The sequence below is a fragment of the Phyllobates terribilis genome, unplaced genomic scaffold (assembly GCF_046119375.1).
Source record: "Phyllobates terribilis strain yellow unplaced genomic scaffold, ASM4611937v1 Scaffold_3__8_contigs__length_932513732, whole genome shotgun sequence".
NCBI classification, from domain to species: domain Eukaryota; kingdom Metazoa; phylum Chordata; class Amphibia; order Anura; family Dendrobatidae; genus Phyllobates; species Phyllobates terribilis.
Genome location: NW_027362763.1, coordinates 528,187,678 through 528,205,951, shown reverse-complemented (window position 1 = coordinate 528,205,951; position 18,274 = coordinate 528,187,678). Strand labels below are relative to the sequence as shown.

Below are 18,274 nucleotides of genomic sequence, written 5' to 3'. Positions count from 1 at the left end.
GAAGTAGAATGATATATATTAAACATAGATAGAATGATAGATATGAAGTAGATAGAATGATATATATTAGATAGATTTGAGATAGATAGATAGATAGATAGATAGATAGAACTGACAAGTATATTCAATGGAAAGAGCTTGATGGTACAGCTGTACTTACCAGGTTAACAGGATGGATGTAACCATTCTCATACTTGTCATTGGCTAAGATCTGTCTTAGATGAGCTATATAACTTGATGCCAGCCTCAGGGTATCTAGCTTGGAAAGTTTAGTATCTGGTGGTACCCAGGGTAAGGTGGTCTTGAGCCTGGAAAAAGCTTTGCTGAGCACCCTCATCCTGGCCCTCTCCCTGGCATTAGCCGCATTCCTCTGGACCTGCTTTCCCTCATGATTAACCCCAGTCAGAGGACTTTTCTTGCGTGGGGTTTTCCTCCTCTTCCCTGTAGTTCCTCTGCCTTTCTTAGGAGACTCATTGTCACAAGCGGAACTTTCCTCATTGCTGTCATTTGAGATTCCAAAATCTTTGCTAGAATCCAGTTTCATGGCATCACAGTCCAACATTTCCACCTCCTGGAAGTCCTCTACATCACTCAGAGAGCCCGTAGACATTGCTGTCCCTGCTTCCTCCTATGGTCCAGGTGGGAATGGATGCAGGATAATAATAGGGGATGTGTTTGATTAGCAGCCTGCAGGGGACACGCCTGTTCCAGTGTTTGTCTTAGGAGGAGAGCAGTGGAATTTCGTGTGGACAGTAGTCATTTATTTATGGGATGGAGGGCGGGGAGAGGCCGGGCCTAATGATACCAGGAGGAGGAGGAGGACATGGTCTACTCTGTCTCCTGCCAGCCCACGTATTCCTCCCCCTGCTCATCACTATCTTGCAAGGCTCAAGGAATTTCAGCATTTATAGACTTTTCACATATTAAACTTTATAACACTTAAATCACCTAATATTTGCACCATTTGCATTTAAATCATACAGGAATATAAAACAGTTGGATTAAACTAAAAAGAGCCAATGAAATGTTACTTTTTACAAATCTATGAAATAGTAAAGTCACTTTCTTTGAGACAGAGAAAAATGTTTAAAGCAAGCAATAGGAATATTGTATGAAAACATCCTGTGATATCTACACAAGGTGCCCTCGGCTGAACTCTATTGTAATATCCTCCAATGTCTCCTAGATGACTGAGGTCAAAGGCCATGAAACCCCATTACTAGGTGACTAGTGCAAAAATAACAAGCCAGCCCTGGCTCTGCGGAGGATCCTGCATAGAAAAGGAGAGTTGAGAAGAGGGGATCCTGTGATATAAGGGAGCTTATAAAAACAAATATTTATACTGTCTATGAATATTAATATTGATGAGATCTATGGTATATGTGTTCTGTATACTCATGTTCAATGAACACTGAAAAGGACATATTTAAACATCTGCAAAAGAAGCATAAAAAGAGCCTCAATACTATCAATATCAGTTATGTTTTCAGTGATTTTAATATACCCATATTCATTGCATTATTTATTTAATTTATCATCTATTTTAGCTCTTATAACCAGGATAGCGATTTATTGCTAGCACTTTATTAGGCTATAAAATATACAGCAATGGAAAAGGCAGATTCCGACATCTATTACATTTCATTGTCGCAACTTATTCCATATTTTCCTGTGTCCAGTAATAAATAGGTCTTCATGCGGCTGATAGAGGTAAGATTTGTCTTGTACCATAAAAAAAACATTAAAAAAACCAAAAACATCACTTAAATTGTTTTAGAAAGTTTAAAGCCCAGAATAAATGTGAAAGAAGTGTATATTCAGATTAAGTCATACTGGTAGGGAGCAGTAACACTGAGTCCTGCAGCTTCTCATCTGCTGTGTCTCAAGGCTGTAATATGCTAGGCACATCCTCTTCTGTGTCCACTGAGCTATATATGTATATAGCCACATAGATATCCACAGACAGATGTATAGGATAAACACATCCACATAGTATATGGACTTCTAGCTACAAGCTAGATCTATACATATGAGATAGAGAGACAGACAGATAAATAGATAGGCATCAAAGGTGTGTATATAGCAAGAAATAACTAATAGGAAAACAATGATGAGATAAGGAGTAATTATATAGTTTGTTTCCTTCCTGAGAATAAGTTGGCAATACTCAAAGGATAAAAACAAGATTAGTGAAATAGAAACCAGTTCTGACACTTTATTTTTCAGTGGTATGGCATTCATTTGATTATACCATATGAATATATATTTAATATCTGCAAAAACAAGTCTATATTTTTGCTTCATAGCTGACACCACTACAAATAAGTTTGTATTTACATGTGAAATAGGCAATATGTGAGATTTTATTAGAAGTTAAAAAAAGGAATGGAAATATTGTATTAATAATAGTAATGGTTGTCGTTGTTTTTGTTCTTCTGCATCATCATCATCATCTTCACAACAACAATAAATTACTAATAATAAAATAATAATAACAGTAATAAAAATAATTATTTGCTTGTCTATTTTCCACATATGCTTCCAGGAGCTATATGCACAAATTAGGTTGTGGTGCTTCATGGATGAATATATATATATATATATATATATATATATATATATATATATATACATTATATATGTAATATTTATATGTATAATATAAAATTGCTAATGGGTGACACTTTAGTCCGATTTGTTTAATGGCTTTGCTGATCCTTGTGTATATTCATATCTGCTCCAGAAAGCGGGAGGGGTATTCTGGAGGACATTCCTATTACTTTTCATGATATGAGCCCAACTGACTCATGTTTATAGTACTTCTGCTTATATCCAGCATACAATTGGGGAGTGTTGGATGATCTGTATGATGCTATCTATTTTACTGAATGTATATATAGACTTCAAAAAATATTTTCTACCTTTCAGTTTCATTAAGCTTTGGGAAATTTTATGTAATACCATCTTTCTTTTAATATTTTCTCTCAATTATATTGGATGTGTGTCTAGTTTTAAAGACCTTTTATTTGTTTTAGTTCTTTAAACTTATTAATCAATGTGTGGACCAAAATTGCCTTCCTGTGAACCAATGACAGTTTAGAATTGACACAAAGGCAGCGCCTGTCATGATTTGTACTCTCTGTAAATTGTTTGATGCTGTTCCATAAACCCAAATGTACAAATAGATGTATATATTTTTCCATTTTATTAATCAAGTTTATTACAAAACTTATTTTCAAAGCTACATAGAAGAAATGCAAAAATATGCTTCAGCCATGAGTTTCCAGTATGTGCAGCTATTGCTCTTGACTGCAAGGGCATCTGACAATTAAATGTAACCACCACATATTGATATTACTGTAGTTGATACTAGTTAACGGAATACAGACTGCTGGAAGCAGCACAGCAATGTGCATAACAATGATCATTTATGTATTTGCTGCTAAGATCAATGGATTTGTCCAGTTCAAGTCTTTCAGGGAACTTATCATTCATGATTTACATTTGTTATTGATCCATAGTGCACCATAGTGTTTACCCACTATCAACTGTGGGAATACAAAAATAAGGTAAAATGGCATTCTGGGAAATGTTATAAAGATAATAAAGTGCTTATGACTGTCAGTCATTACATGTCTCACACTGGTAACAGCCTCTTTTATTTAAAATAAGCCCTGGAGGCCGATTGTCAGGGAGATCTATGTCCCGATTTTAGAGTCTTAAAGGGACTCTGTCACCATGTTTTTTTGCTATTTCATCTAAGAGCAACATGAAAGAGAACCTGATTCCAACAATGTATCACTCCGTACACTGGATGCAGCAGTTGTGACACAATCAGAGTTCTTAGATGTAGCATGAAGCAGAACTGAGTAAGTAAGAATGCCACTAACCCCACCCACATCACAATAAATAGATGTAATGCTTTAGTATATATATATATATATATATATATATATATATGTATATATATATATATATATATATAATGACGGAAATAATCATTTGATCCCTTGCTGATCTCATAAGTTTGCCCACTGACAAAGACATGAACAGTCTATAATTTTAAGGGTAGTTTAATTTTAACATTGAGAGATAGAAAATCCAAAATAAAAATCAAGAAAATCACATTGTATAAATTAGATACATTTATTTTCATTTTACAGTGAGAAATAAGTATTTGTTCCCTCTGGCAAACAACACTTAATACTTGGTGGCAAAACCTTTGTTGGCAAGCACAGCAGTCAGACGTTGTTTGTAGTTGATGATGAGGTTTGGGCACATGTCAGGAGGACTTTTGGTTCACTCCTCTTTGCTGATCATTTCTAAATCATTCAGATTTTGAGGCTGTCACTTGTCAACTCGGAGCTTTAACTCCCTCCATAAATTTTCTATAGGATTAAGGTCTGGAGACTGGCTAGGCCACTCCATGACCTTAATGTGCTTCTTTTTGAGCCACTCCTTTGTTGCCTTAGCTGTATGTTTTGGGTCATTGTCTTGCTGGAAGACTCAGCCACGACCCATTTTTAATGTCCTGGCGCAGGGAAGGAGGTTGTCACTCAGGATTTTACGATATATGGCTCCATTCATTCTCCCATTGATGCAGTGAAGTAGTCCTGTGCCCTTAGCAGAGAAACACCCCCAAAACATAATGTTTCCACCTCCATGCTTTACAGTGGGGACGGTGATCTTTGGGTCATAGGCAGCATTTCTATTCTTCCAAACACAGCGAGTTGAGTTACTGCCAAAGAGATCAATTTTTGTCTCATCTGACCACAGCACCGTCTCCCAATAACTCACAGAATCATCCAGGTGTTCATTGGCAAACTTCAGACGGGCCTGCACATGTGCCTTCTTCAGCAGGGGGACCTTGCGGGCACTGCAGGATTTTAAACCTTTAAGGCGTAATGTGTTACCAATGGTTTTCTTGGTGACTATGGTCCCAGCTGCCTTGAGATCATTAACAAGTTCCCCCCGTGTAGTTTTAGGCTGATCTCTCACCTTCCTCCTGATCAAGGATACCCCACAAGATGAGATTTTGCTTGGTGCCCCAGATCGATGTCGATTGACAGTCATTTTGTATTTCTTCCATTTACTTACTGTTGCTTGCACCAACAGTTGTCTCCTTCTCACCCAGCGTCTTGCTTATGGTTTTGTAGCCCATTCCAGCTTTGTGCAGGTCTATGATCTTGTCCCTGACATCCTTAGAAAGCTCTTTGGTCTTGCCCATGTTGTAGAGGTTAGTCTGACTGATTAATTAAGTCTGTGGACAGGAGTCTTTTATACAGGTGACTATGTAAGACAGCTGTCTTTAATGCAGGTAATGAGTTGATTAAGAGCATCTAACTGGTCTGTAGGAGCCAGAACTCATAATGGTTTGTAGGGGATCAAATACTTATTTCTCACTGCAAAATGCAAATAAATGTATCTAATTTATACAATGTGATTTTCTTGATTTTTTTGCATATTCTATCTCTCAATGTTAAAATTAACCCACCCTTACAATTATAGACTGTTCATGTCTTTGTCAGTGGGCAAACTTACAAAAACAGCAAGGGATCAAATGATTATTTCCTTCACTGTATATATATATACACATACTATTACATCAATTTATTGAGGGAGGACAAATACATATTTGACAAAAAGGATAAATTAATAAATATTTAGGATTTGGTTACATTTGTAATGTAGTTTTAAATATCCTTTTCATCCTACTATGGCTCAATTAGCACTTTGTTTTTGGATTATGTCACACATATACATCTGTATAGCAGAAAAAAGATATAGTCCTATAGTATAATGTTCCCATAACCTTCTATCGTGCAGCCTGGCGACAAACTGTATTGAGTAAACTGGGGTCCATAAGTTTCTGGCATAATGTTCCTTATTTTTTCCAGAACATACTGCTCAGCATTTTACTTTATGTTTTGTCGGAATCTACGAAGAAGGCTCCTAATGGACTCTTCAACACAGATGTAAGCCTTGCCTTAATGATAGATGAATCAGAAAGCATAGGAATATATTTGCTTGCATATATGTTTACATTTCCATACATTTGTGTCTAACTAAATAATAATAATAATAAAAATATTAGTTCACTTTATAAAACAGAATGAAATCATCAGTAAAATATCATCTGTTATGCATATTTTTAATATATTCATTTGACAGATCCAATGAATTGTAAGCTAGATACTGCACCTTTTTATGCATCGTTGTATCGTTTAGATTTAATTTTATGTATCATTTTATGCAGTGTTTTTAAAAATAAATAAATAAACATCTGATTTAGGGCACTCAAGTGGTATAAACATGACTTTACCCATTCCAAATATCCAGCATTACAGAATAGTTTCCATCCGGTGATTAGCTAAAATGACAGAAGGAAAATGATAGAGGAACTGATCCCATTTATTGCAATGGGATCATTCCTCCTGTCTGGTTCATCCGTTGTTGCTATTTAAAGTAGAAAACCTGTGGTACTGATAAGGAATGGTTTAGAATAGAGGTAGTAGAAGTTTAAGCAACTCTAAGGCTGTGTGCCCACTTTGCGTTTTTTAAGCATTTCCGCAGCGGCAATTCCACTGCAGAAACGCTTAAAAAACGCATGGTAGAAGGTCTGCCATGTTCCCCAATGATAATCCGCATGTACTGTGCACATGCTGCGGAAATTTCCGCTGCGGATAATCATTGCGGAAAAAAATGCAGCACTACCAATTATTTTGCGTAATTGCGTTTTTTTCGCCACCACTGACTTACATTGAATCGCTTAATATCCTCATGACTACATGTGCACATGTGGATATTAAGCGATTCAATGTACGGATGGTACCCGGGTTTGGAGAAGAGGAGACTCTCATCCAGACCCAGGTACCATAGTACCTGTAAAAAAAAAGAATTAAAATAAAAAATATACATTATACTTACCTTCTGATGGCCCCCGGTTTCCTCAGCGATCCATCCTGGCTTCCCAGCAGCTCACGATGGTCTAAAAGGACCTGCCTGACATGGCTGTCGCGTGACCCGTCACATGACTAAATGACGTCATGGCAGGTCCATTTACACAACCGCGAGACACTGGGGAGAGAGGACGCATCGGATAAGGACGCCGGGGGCCATCAGAAGGTAAGTATAATATTTATTTTTTATTTTTTACCATTCTTTACGGTCACACTATATAAATCCATGCCGTTTGCATGGATTTATATAGTGTGACCAAGTTGTCAAGCACTTTCCAAGTGATGCTAAAACAACTCACCTGCGGAAATGCATGTGAAGAATGCTTCACATCCGCTTGTCCCTGGCAGGAAAAACACACGTAAAATCCACATGCGTTTTTTCTGCCAGGGAGATGCAGAAACGCTCAGGAAAAAATCCAGAGCATTTCTGCATCGTGAGCACTTAGACTTAAGATTATACATGCCAACAGAATCTGTTCAGTCATCTTACATTCCATACAAATAATACACTGTATTGTCTTGCATGTATATCACATAAGTATTGGCGTTGTGTGAGGGTAGAAAGCTTCATCATGGAAATTATGTCATACATAGATATATCATATCGGAAAACTAACCATTTCAATTACCACTCATTTTCCCGTACTAAAACCTATGGTTGGCAGGAAAGATACAATCTACTTGGCTATAAATCCATCCACCTTGCTTTGTTTTATATAGAAGCATATGTATTGTAGTGAATAACAAGTTATGTTACATTGACCTTTAAGACCTAAATGGTTGCACTACATCTCCAACTCACAAGAGCCAGTAACCAAAATGCAGAAATCCCTAACAGATGGAGGATCTCCAACTCCTACATACACTGATTATTGTGATGAAGGCTCTATTACACATACATGCACAGTTTATTGGAATATAGTGCTTGTCATGGCCCATTCGAACATGTCAATAATCAAGGAACGAGATTTTGTAGTAACACTTAATCCCAACTATCAAACATGGTGGCAAACACCTAGTGATCAAGTAGAATTCTTGTTTGTATGGAGCAATTATTTTTATTCTGGCTTAAAAATGATCATTATAGGCAACATATTGCCCGTATAAACAGATGTGCTGCCGATAATATGACATTCATAGAAATCTTCATTATTGGCAAAACACTACCCCATGTAAATAGATGTGCTGACGATAACATGACATTCATAGAAATCTTCATTATTGGCAAAATACTGCCCCGTATAAACAGATGTGCTGCCGATAACATGGCATTCATAGAAATCTTCATTATTGACAGCACACTGCACCGTGTAAACAGATGTGCCGCCGATAACATGACATTCTTAGAAATCATCATTATTGACAGCACACTGCCCCGTGTAAACAGATGTGCTGCCGATAACATGGCATTCATAGAAATCTTCATTATTGACAGCACACTGCCCCGTATAAACAGATGTGCTGCCGATAACATGGCATTCATAGAAATCTTCATTATTGACAGCACACTGCCCCGTGTAAACAGATGTGCTGCCGATAACATGACATTCATAGAAATCATCATTATTGGCAGCACACCGCCCCGTATAAACAGATGTGCTGCCGATAACATGGCATTCATAGAAATCTTCATTATTGACAGCACACTGTCCCGTGTAAACAGATGTGCTGCCGATAACATGACATTCATAGAAATCATCATTATTGGCAGCACACCGCCCCGTATAAACAGATGTGCTGCCGATAACATGACATTCATAGAAATCATCATTATTGGCAGCACACCGCCCCGTGTAAACAGATGTGCTGCAGATAACATGACATTCATAGAAATCATCATTATTGGCAGCACACCGCCCTGCGTAAACAGATGTGCTGCCGATAACATGACATTCATAGAAATCATCATTATTGGCAGCACACTGCCCCGTATAAACAGATGTGCTGCCGATAACATGACATTCATAGAAATCATCATTATTGGCAGCACACCGCCCTGTGTAAACAGATGTGCTTCCGATAACATAACATTCTATGAAGAGAGAATGATAGTATTAATGATCGTTCTGTGTGCATAGAACAGTCGTCTGATGTCTGTGTAAAGAGGCCTCTAAACAACTGCTAATTAGCTTGTACAAATCCAGTCGATGGTTTAAATGCCTGGATCGTACCATGTCAACCCACTGTAACTCCTAATGTACACTGGTGAGCCACTGTTGTTACTGGAGCTGAAACTTCACATTTGAAATGATTCAATAAAAGTGCATTGTTGTACACTTTATTTGGAGTACAGACTGCTTTTTTTGATAGTTTATATAGTGGACCTCAAGTTGGTGTCCATGGGCTTGCTCTCAATGTTCCGTGGTGCAGCTGTTAGTATTTTTTCGAAATCCTATATGAACTTTTTTTATGATGTAAGGACCTTATCTCTTACATACATGCTACATTTCAAAGAAGGGTGTCTATCTCTCACCATGTACTGTTTATTACCACAGTGGCTATCTAACACCTTCTGTACATACGCTGTTTGTTGTATATGGAACTTGTTTATGTCAACATGTTGCTTCCAATCTGTGGGACTTCAATACATGAACTCTGTTAATTTTGATTGATTACGGTCAACCTTGTAATTTAGTTTCTTTACTACAAGACATACAGTTGTGCTCAAAAGTTTACATACCCGGGCAGAATTTTTCCTTTCTTGGCCTTGTTTCAGAGAATATGAATGATAACAAAAAAACTTTTTCTCCACTCATGGTTATTGGTTGGGTGAAGCCACTTAATGACAACCAAAAACATCATATTCTCTGAAACAAGGCCAAGAAAAGAAAAATTCTGCCGGGGTATGTAAACTTTTGAGCACAACTGTACCATTGGATTTTGGGAAGATATATATTACCTCATAGAACTTTCAAAAATTGTACTTCACTTTTATAAAATGACAACACAAAGTTCCACCAAAGTTGCTAAGCCCCTATCACAGCTGTAGAATTTGCTGTGAATCCAAATAATCCTCCCACTTCATGCTGATGGAAATAGCTATTCTTTCATGCCTCTGCCATTTAAGTTTACAATGTAGCAAATCACTTTGTCATCAACAACCTGAAATATAAGCTGTGACTCATGGCATCATATAGTAATTCCTAGAAATTACTTTTAATGACTTGGGACCTGACTAATTAAAGGGGTTTTCCAGTTTCAGAAAAACTGTGGACCCTAGTGCAGTTTGTTTTAAGAAAATAAACTATACTTTCTCCAATACGGCATTGGTATCTGTTGTTTTTTGCAGCGCTGATGTCCTGTCAACAGTGCTGCAGTCAATCAGTGCTCAGTGTCTCATATCGTCTACACAGGCAGAATTGCTGAACTGAGGGATTGGCTGCAGCGCTGCCAATGTGACATTAGTGCTGCAGACAACAACAGACATTAGGAGCAGTGGCAGAAAATTGGCGCTGGACCCTGGAAGGGTAAGGAAAGGACATTTTTTTTTCTTTCTAAACAAAATACACCTGAGAAAACGATTTTCTGAAATGGGAAAACTCCTTTAAAGGGTTTGTCCACTACTTGAACAACCCTTTCTTGATCTAAATGTCTGGCCCTGATAAAATAAAAAAGCCTATATTCCCCTCCCATGCAGGCGCCGTTTTTTAGGAGTGTCAGCTCTAGTGCAGTTGTTGTGACACATGACCCCGGCGCCCAATCAGCGCTGGCATCACTGTCTCCAACTTCAGACAAATCAAACATATAGAGGCAGTCCGGGCTGCAGCTGATCTCTGACTTCCTCTTCATGATCAATTTGACAGGACGCGGGGACAGTAACGCCAGCGCTGATTGGGTACTGAGCTCACGTGTCACAACAGCAGGATGGGAGCCCTGGGAAGAGCGAGTGCTGACACCGCTGGAACGACGTCAGCACGGGAGGCGAGTATGAGCTTTTTTATTTTATCGTCGCCAAGCGTGGAGTGTGAGAAAGAGTTGTCCAAGTAGTGGACAATTTCTCCAATATGAAGAATTTAGGCTACGTTCCCACAATGAGCTTTTGCTGCGTTTTTGATGTTGCAGATTTTCGGCACCAGTTCTGCATCCATTAAGTAAAATTGGGTAGTTGCAATTTTTTGAAAATACGCAATGTAAAAAAACTCACCAAAAACTCATTGCAGGAACGTAGCCGAACACATTTTTTTTAGATTTTCCACAACAATTGAAATTTTGCCAATTTAGCTCCTTATTAACAGAATCCAAAGGAATACTCTTATGTTGTTATTAAAACTAGGAAAGTTTATATTCTTGTAGGCTGAAACCAAATAGGAATAGAATTTGAAATTAATCATTACTAACTATAGGTTAAAACTGATTTTAGTACATTCTATTGAGCTTAGTAAAAGCCTACCATGTTATAAAGACCCAGGAGACATCACTGCAGTCCCTACCCTTTTTATGAAGCTAGCTGTACATAAAATGTCATTTTCCTCCACCATCTCTTGTTTCCAGAGTAGTGCTTTTAGTCCCCCCTCCTTTCATTTATAGTCACCCACCTTTTGCCAGTGGTCCACCATTTATCTATAGCTGTCATATATTGCTTTTCACTAAGTGCCTTTAAACATGACTTGTTTAAAATAGAAACCAAGTAACTGCGGAGCTGTCACTGCAATGTAAACTAGTACATGTATAATTGGAACGATCCCACCGAAAATAATAATATATATTTTTAAATTACTTCTTGTAAAGTTGCTGCTAAAAGCTTAACACTTTAATGTTACAGGTAATGCATTATTAAAAAAAAAAGCTACAAAAAAATCTAGAAATTGTATGTCTAGATTGGAAAAAGCTCAGAGAATAGTTTGTAATAATAAAATAATAATACACAAGTGGTTTAGAATTTATTAGAATATCTTGTAGTGGGAAATGTGTATATTAGTAATAAAATGGCAGCTTTGTCCACATTCAGTATAGTTGCATGAGATTGGTGTACATTGCAATGCTGGCATACATCTGGCTGTATGACCAGGAATCACCTCATTTATTAAAGGCATGTAAAAGTCCTGGAAATTTGTTCACTTTTTCCTCTAGTTACGTTATACTGGTTAGGTAGGCCAGGTGTTTTCTTCTAGCCAAGAGAATATCGGCTTTGAGGATCACATACTGCATGAAGTTGGTGCATCTTTGCTTAATAGTCGGCCACCAATGTCCAAGGCAGTAGAGGTGGAAGATGGGACTGTGATTAAGTAGTGTATGATTTTTGTTGTTGGGTGTTCAGGACAGCCTTACTTACCAACAAAAAAAGGATAACTATAGGCAATGACCTGCTGCTATGTGCTGAGAGAGATACTCTAATAATAATTCTATCTCATTATGCACTAAACCTCCTTCAAATATTCTTCACCTGTGGCCATGCCATGATGTGGTGAAAATGGTGCCTGCGTAGAGGCGATTGGCTGAGGTCCATTAGTTAAGAGGGAGACATACTCCGCTAACATGTGACAATCTGACACGTGTGACCGGATGTCATTCTACTTCCTCAACACCTATGATCTACTGATGCCATCACATGTCCTCTTAATACATAACACATTCAGCCCTCATCCAACCGCTTTCACAGTGACCTTGTTGAACTATCGAAATATTGAAACATTTTCTTAGTCTCCAGTGGCATAGATCTTACTGAACTATGGTACTATGTATTGAAATATATGACTATTAAACTTCCTGCATCGTACAAGAGTGTGCAGTAAATCTTTTGTGTTTTCTGGCAATGGGGGATATATACCCCACTTCATTCGCACCCCTACTAGAATTATCAAGTGCACTCCAATCTACTTTAATGCATAGGACACCACATTCTGCTATCAACCGTTTACTGCCATCCAAGCACCATAAGACCCAGTTCATTAAAGTTGGGTCTTACGTCTCTTTCCACATCTGGGCATAATATCACAGTCCACATATGACGACACCTCTGATTTTTGGTTTACCCTTTCCTTTTAGAGCAGGCCATTTCTCTCCGTAGCTACAAGGCCCTCTTATGAAGCTTGGCGACATGCGTGTTATGTGAGATGGGTATCCATTTTTCTTTTTCTCCAACTAGGTTACTTACTGTATATTTGTGCTAATTCTTGCACTGCCTTAGATGTCTACCTTGGTATGGAGATTGTCCACCTACGCCTATTTAGGAATTTGCCTGACATGAGAACTATGGCCAGTACATTTAGGCTGTGGAGTTCATAATCAATGTAAAGTTTTCATTATAGAGGAGCTGCATTTGCATCTATATGTCCCCGTACTATAGGTCTTTTGCAGTAATCTTTGTGTCCTTAATAATACTATGTTTTATTAGGAGGAATTTCAACTTTATTTCATTTAATGGATCATAACTGTTATAAAAGGGGCATACTTAAAGGGAACTTGTCACGTGAAAAAAACACTATTAACCTGCAGATATGGAATTAATCTGTAGCTTAATAACATTCTAATCCTCACTTAGAACCTCACTGCCAGAAGGAAATTTACTTTATTCCTCCCGATAGCGTTCAGGTTTTAGTCAATGGGGCGGCGCCGTCGCAGGTTCAGACACTGTTTTGTGTATAGTGAGCGGCGGCTATAACCGTAACCACGACACTGAGTGACAGCAGCTTAGCAATAGTGTCGGCTGTCAATCAGGGCAGGGGGTGCGGTTACAGCCGCCGCTCTCTATACACTGAGTGATGAACCTGCAACGTCACCACCCCTGTGACTGAAAAACGAAAACTACTGGTAGGAATAAAGTTCATTTCCTCCCGGCAGTGGGGTTTTAAGTGCCAGCGCTGGGCAGGTTCAGAATGCTATTAACCTGCAGACTAACCCCATATCTGCAGGATAATAACGTTTTTTTCACCTGGCAGGCTCCCTTTAAATGGAATCTGTCAGTTCATTCAATCCCCCCAAATCAGTTGCAAGACTGTGTATATTAGTATATACGTAATTCAGTATGTTTCCTAAATAAAAGCATTGCTGTATTGCCGAGAAATCCCTTTTATAAGTGTTATTGATATGAAGCTGTAAATCCACTGCCTCTGCTCACAGCTCCATTCTCAGCTTAATTCTGCCCTCTACCAGGAGACTAACAGCTAGTTAGCAGTGCTGCAGCATGTCAGGCACCTAGTGGAGGTTGTGGTTAGGCTGAGAATGGAGCTGGGAGCGGAGACAGGGGATGTGCTCAGTCCACCCCTCCAAAGCATTTCCAGCCTCACTATTTATACTGCACAATGGATTTCCAAGCAATACTGCAGTACTTTTGTTTAATAAGCGTACTGAATTACTTATGTTCTCATAACCTAATCAGTTTGGGTGGGTTCAGGGCAGGGTTGAATGAACTGGTAGATGCCCTTTAAGACTATTCCTGCTTGTTATTAAAAGGATATACAGTATATTTAAAGAAGCATTCCCATGAAAAATGGTATTTTTTAATCACTTAGCAAGCGCCACCTTCCCCCCCCCATTACTAGTGCTGTTCCCATCGTCTTCCAAGACACATGGCCAACTCATTGTCTTGTGCAGACTGGAAGTTTTGTTCTCAATGTAAGCCTATGAGACTCACATAGAGGCTCTCAAAATTTAAATTGAGAAAGCGACTTCTGGTCCACACATGGGATGCTGTGTGAAGCGGCTACTCTGCATTGCGGTCACAAGGTGCAGAAGGGGTCCATAACAGTGCTTGGAATAAGAGAAAATGGTTTTGGTATTTATTTTAACACATTCACACAATACAACATACATATTAATATGGGACTTAGAATTTTCATTAAAACACCATCCAGCATTTCTTTTTATTGCAATGCTAAAGTTGTGTTTCTAATCTAAAGTGTCTGACCCTAGTCTCATACCTCCCAGTCGGTGTCTTCACTTTCTATCTCCACCACCTGTTGAATCACTCCAGTGTTTGCTGCATGAACTGAAGGTCATTATTTAATACAAGTGTATGAGAGCTTCCTTCTGCCTCTTATAGACTTGCATTGGGAGCTTGTGCCCGTTACTTCTGACTTCCGGACAGTCAGAAGTTGTGATCACAAGAAGGAGCCGCAGAACCAGAGCGACACCAATAGAAGGGAAAGTATAAGATTACGATCAGGGACCATAGATTGAAAGTGGAACATATGTGGTAGTGGAACCACTGTGTTGTGGACCAAGGAGAGACTGGACCAGATGAACACCTGACTCTTCCCTATAGCCCCTGAAGGTGTGGTTAGACTTGGCTCCAGATGGATGCCAGGTGCTACTCCAGAACAGACCTTGGACACATGGCAGCTGACTTCCAAAGTGGTAGGAAGCTGGAACGGCCACAAATGGGTGGGCACAGCAGGTACAGGCAGGCACGGCTGACATACAGGAAGTAACAGCAGGTGTACAAGAAGACACGGCAAATGCTGGCAGGCACAGCAGGTATACAGAAGGGATCGACTGGAATACAGGAAGGCACGGCAGGTGCAGGCAGGCACGGCTGGTATATAGGGAAGCTCAGCTGGTATACAGGAATGTGACGCGCCCCTGGGCCTACTTAGTGTAGCGTTGCGCACGCGGGGACTACCCGGAGCCGGGCCTGTTGGGGGTAGTAGTTTCGTGGCGGTGACCCGGTCCGTGCCCAGGGAGTCAAACTGTGTGGCTGAGTATTAGCAGTAGATGTAGGACGACTACGCCACCCGTTGAATGCAGCTATGGAGCTGCCGCTGCAGGGCAGACCGCTGAGGCCGGTGGAAGGATGGTGCAGCGTGGATGGTATAACCCCCAACGGGAGGGGTATGGCCTCAGGGCAGCCGACGTGGATGATGGGGGTAGCAGGAACCACTCAGAGACGATGCGGTGTAGTTCAGGGTCTTTACTGGTGATAAAGATAGACCCTCCCGGAGTACTGGCTAGCGATCGGGGCCTGGTCAGTCTTTGAGCAGATGGGATCTCCCCTGGCCAGGCGGAGTTGTAGGCCTCCCCAACTAATTGTACTCTTCTGGCTACCTTGCTAGAGGCGGGTAGAAGTAGCCCACGTCCCTGAGTGTACCGTGTGGTGCTCACCCGTATGGCCGGTGACTCGGGGCCTTCTAGTGGCTTCCGCTCCACGACGGCGGTGCTGGTCCCACGCGTGTGACCGTGCCTTCGGGTTTCTTGGCCAGAGGACCTGAAATCCCCTGCCGGGCGGTTTCTGCTGCTGGGTCTGGGTTAATCCCCACAGCCTCGGACTCCGGGTCCGGTGGTAACTCTTCAATCAGGGCGAGCTCTACAGCTGCCAGCCCCTGATTCCTTTTAGCACTGCTCCCACTGAGCTCCTGATCTTTCTTTCCTATGCTGCTCCTCTTCTTCTCTCTACTCTACTCACTAACCCTGCCTCAGCCCCAGCTTTATATAGGGGAAGTTCTTCCCCTCCCAGGACTGGGCAGGAGGTGTGGCATGCATAGGATTCCTGACCAAGAGACCTCCCACCTGCTCTCAGACGTAATATCTCTATTACTGTGGCAACCAGACCCCTGGGGTGTCACATTCCCCCCTAGTAAAATTTAGTACTCCGGGACTAAACATATTTTTGTAACATAACAAATTACAAACAGAAACAACGCAATAAAGAAAAACATTAGGATGGTCACGGCGTGTCCGCAACCGGGTGCAGTTTTTCAAGAAAACAAGGGTGTCCATTTCACCAACACAGGGAGACGTAACCAAGTAGGGGTCTGTCCTGCCCCGAGTCCTTAACAGTCTTTCAGTCCGTCCTGGGTTACGCTCCAACTATATACACAAAGGATTCCCGGTAAATCCACCAAAGACTCCTATAAATAACTAGAAACACATAATTATACACAAGCAACAATAAACAGGTAAACATTAATAAAATAGCTTGAATATTTAGATCCTCCACCGTATGGGCAGCTGGCCTCTAGTGACCCTAGTGGACCTACGGAGCTGGTTGATTGGTCCTGAGCTACAGGGTATAGGGGCTGTCAAGGGTAAACTGGGCAGCCGTCTACGGACTCTTTGGCTCACTAGGGGTATGGCAGGCTCACTATAAGCAGAGGGTTGATTTTCCTGGTCTGCTTGTGTGGGGCCTTCTGCCTCCTGGACCGGCTGTTCTTCCAGTTCTACCTGCGTCTCCGTAGGCACTTGGGATGCTGGTTGGAGGAACGTGAGGACGGGTACCACAACAGCACCATTGACTTGAGTCCAAGACCGAGGGAAGTCTCCGAGCACAGTACTAACCATATCTTCCCTTTCCTCTACGGGTCGAGGGTCCTCTTGTTCCTCTTCAGGGTTCCGTAGCTGTTCGGGACACTTCTTTAGGTGATCCCGGGATACAATGGCTGTGGTTTCCCCTCCGTCTTTACTGATTGTACAGATCTTCGGGTTGTCGTGGCTTGAGGGCAGTACGGTGTACGGGTCCTTCTCCCATTGGTCGTCCAACTTGTGGAGCCGTCTTTTCCTCTTCAAGACCTGCTCTCCGGGCACCAGGGGAACAGCAGGAGCATACTGGTTGTAAGTTTTCTCTTGTCTTTCCCTAGCTTGACAGAGACTACGCTCCACGCTCTCCTGTACTTTTCGGTATTGCTGCTGCCTCTCTGTGTCCCAGTTGGCTTCTGGTGAAGTGTCCTCGGGTGTCAGGACTCCCATCTCCAGATCAACAGGAAGCTTACCAGGTCTTGCCCTCATTAGGTAAGCCGGGGTACAGTTGGTGGAACCTACAGGGATGTGGTTGTATAGGTCCACCAGGTCGGGCAGCTTCTCAGGCCACAGACTGCGTTCCTCCAGGGGCAATGTTTTCAGGAGATCTATCACCACCTGGTTCATTTTCTCACAAAGTCCATTAGTTTGCGGGTGATAGGGTGTTGTTCTTATCTTCCGGCATCCATACAGGGTGCAGAACTCCTGGAAGACCTCCGCTTCAAAGGCAGGCCCCTGGTCCGTCAGCACCTGCTCCGGGTATCCATGCGGACGGCAGAAGTGCTGCTGGAAGGCTCTAGCTGCTGTGTGAGCCGTTAAGTCCTTGACGGGGACGACAACCAAGAACCGGGAGTAGTGATCCACGATGGTTAACGCGTAGACGTAGCCACTTCTGCTTGGGGTCAGCTTTACATGATCCAAGGCTACCAGTTCCAACGGCTGTCTGGTGATGATGGACCACAGGGGAGTCTTCTGGCTGGCACGGTCCCTCCTTCTTAAGTTGCATGGGCCACAGTCTCTGCACCACCTCTCGATGGTTCCTCTCATGCCTACCCAATGGAACCGCCCGCGCAGCAGAAACTCCAGCTTCTTCCATCCGAAATGCCCAGCTCCGTCGTGGTATGCCTCCATCACCATAGCTGCGT

At 41.2% G+C, this 18,274-nt stretch overlaps 1 protein-coding gene across 1 annotated transcript in view; it reads right to left on the bottom strand.

Moving 5' to 3' along the window:
• The window catches only part of TCF21 (transcription factor 21), a 2,929-nt gene extending 2,167 nt beyond the window's left edge, over positions 1 to 762 (bottom strand). The window contains exon 1 of the mRNA XM_073673225.1: positions 161 to 762. Coding sequence (XP_073529326.1) covers positions 161 to 610 — 450 coding nt within the window. The 5' untranslated portion in view covers positions 611 to 762. The remainder of the gene's footprint in view (positions 1 to 160) is intronic.
• Between the last annotated feature and the right edge of the window lie 17,512 nt (positions 763 to 18,274).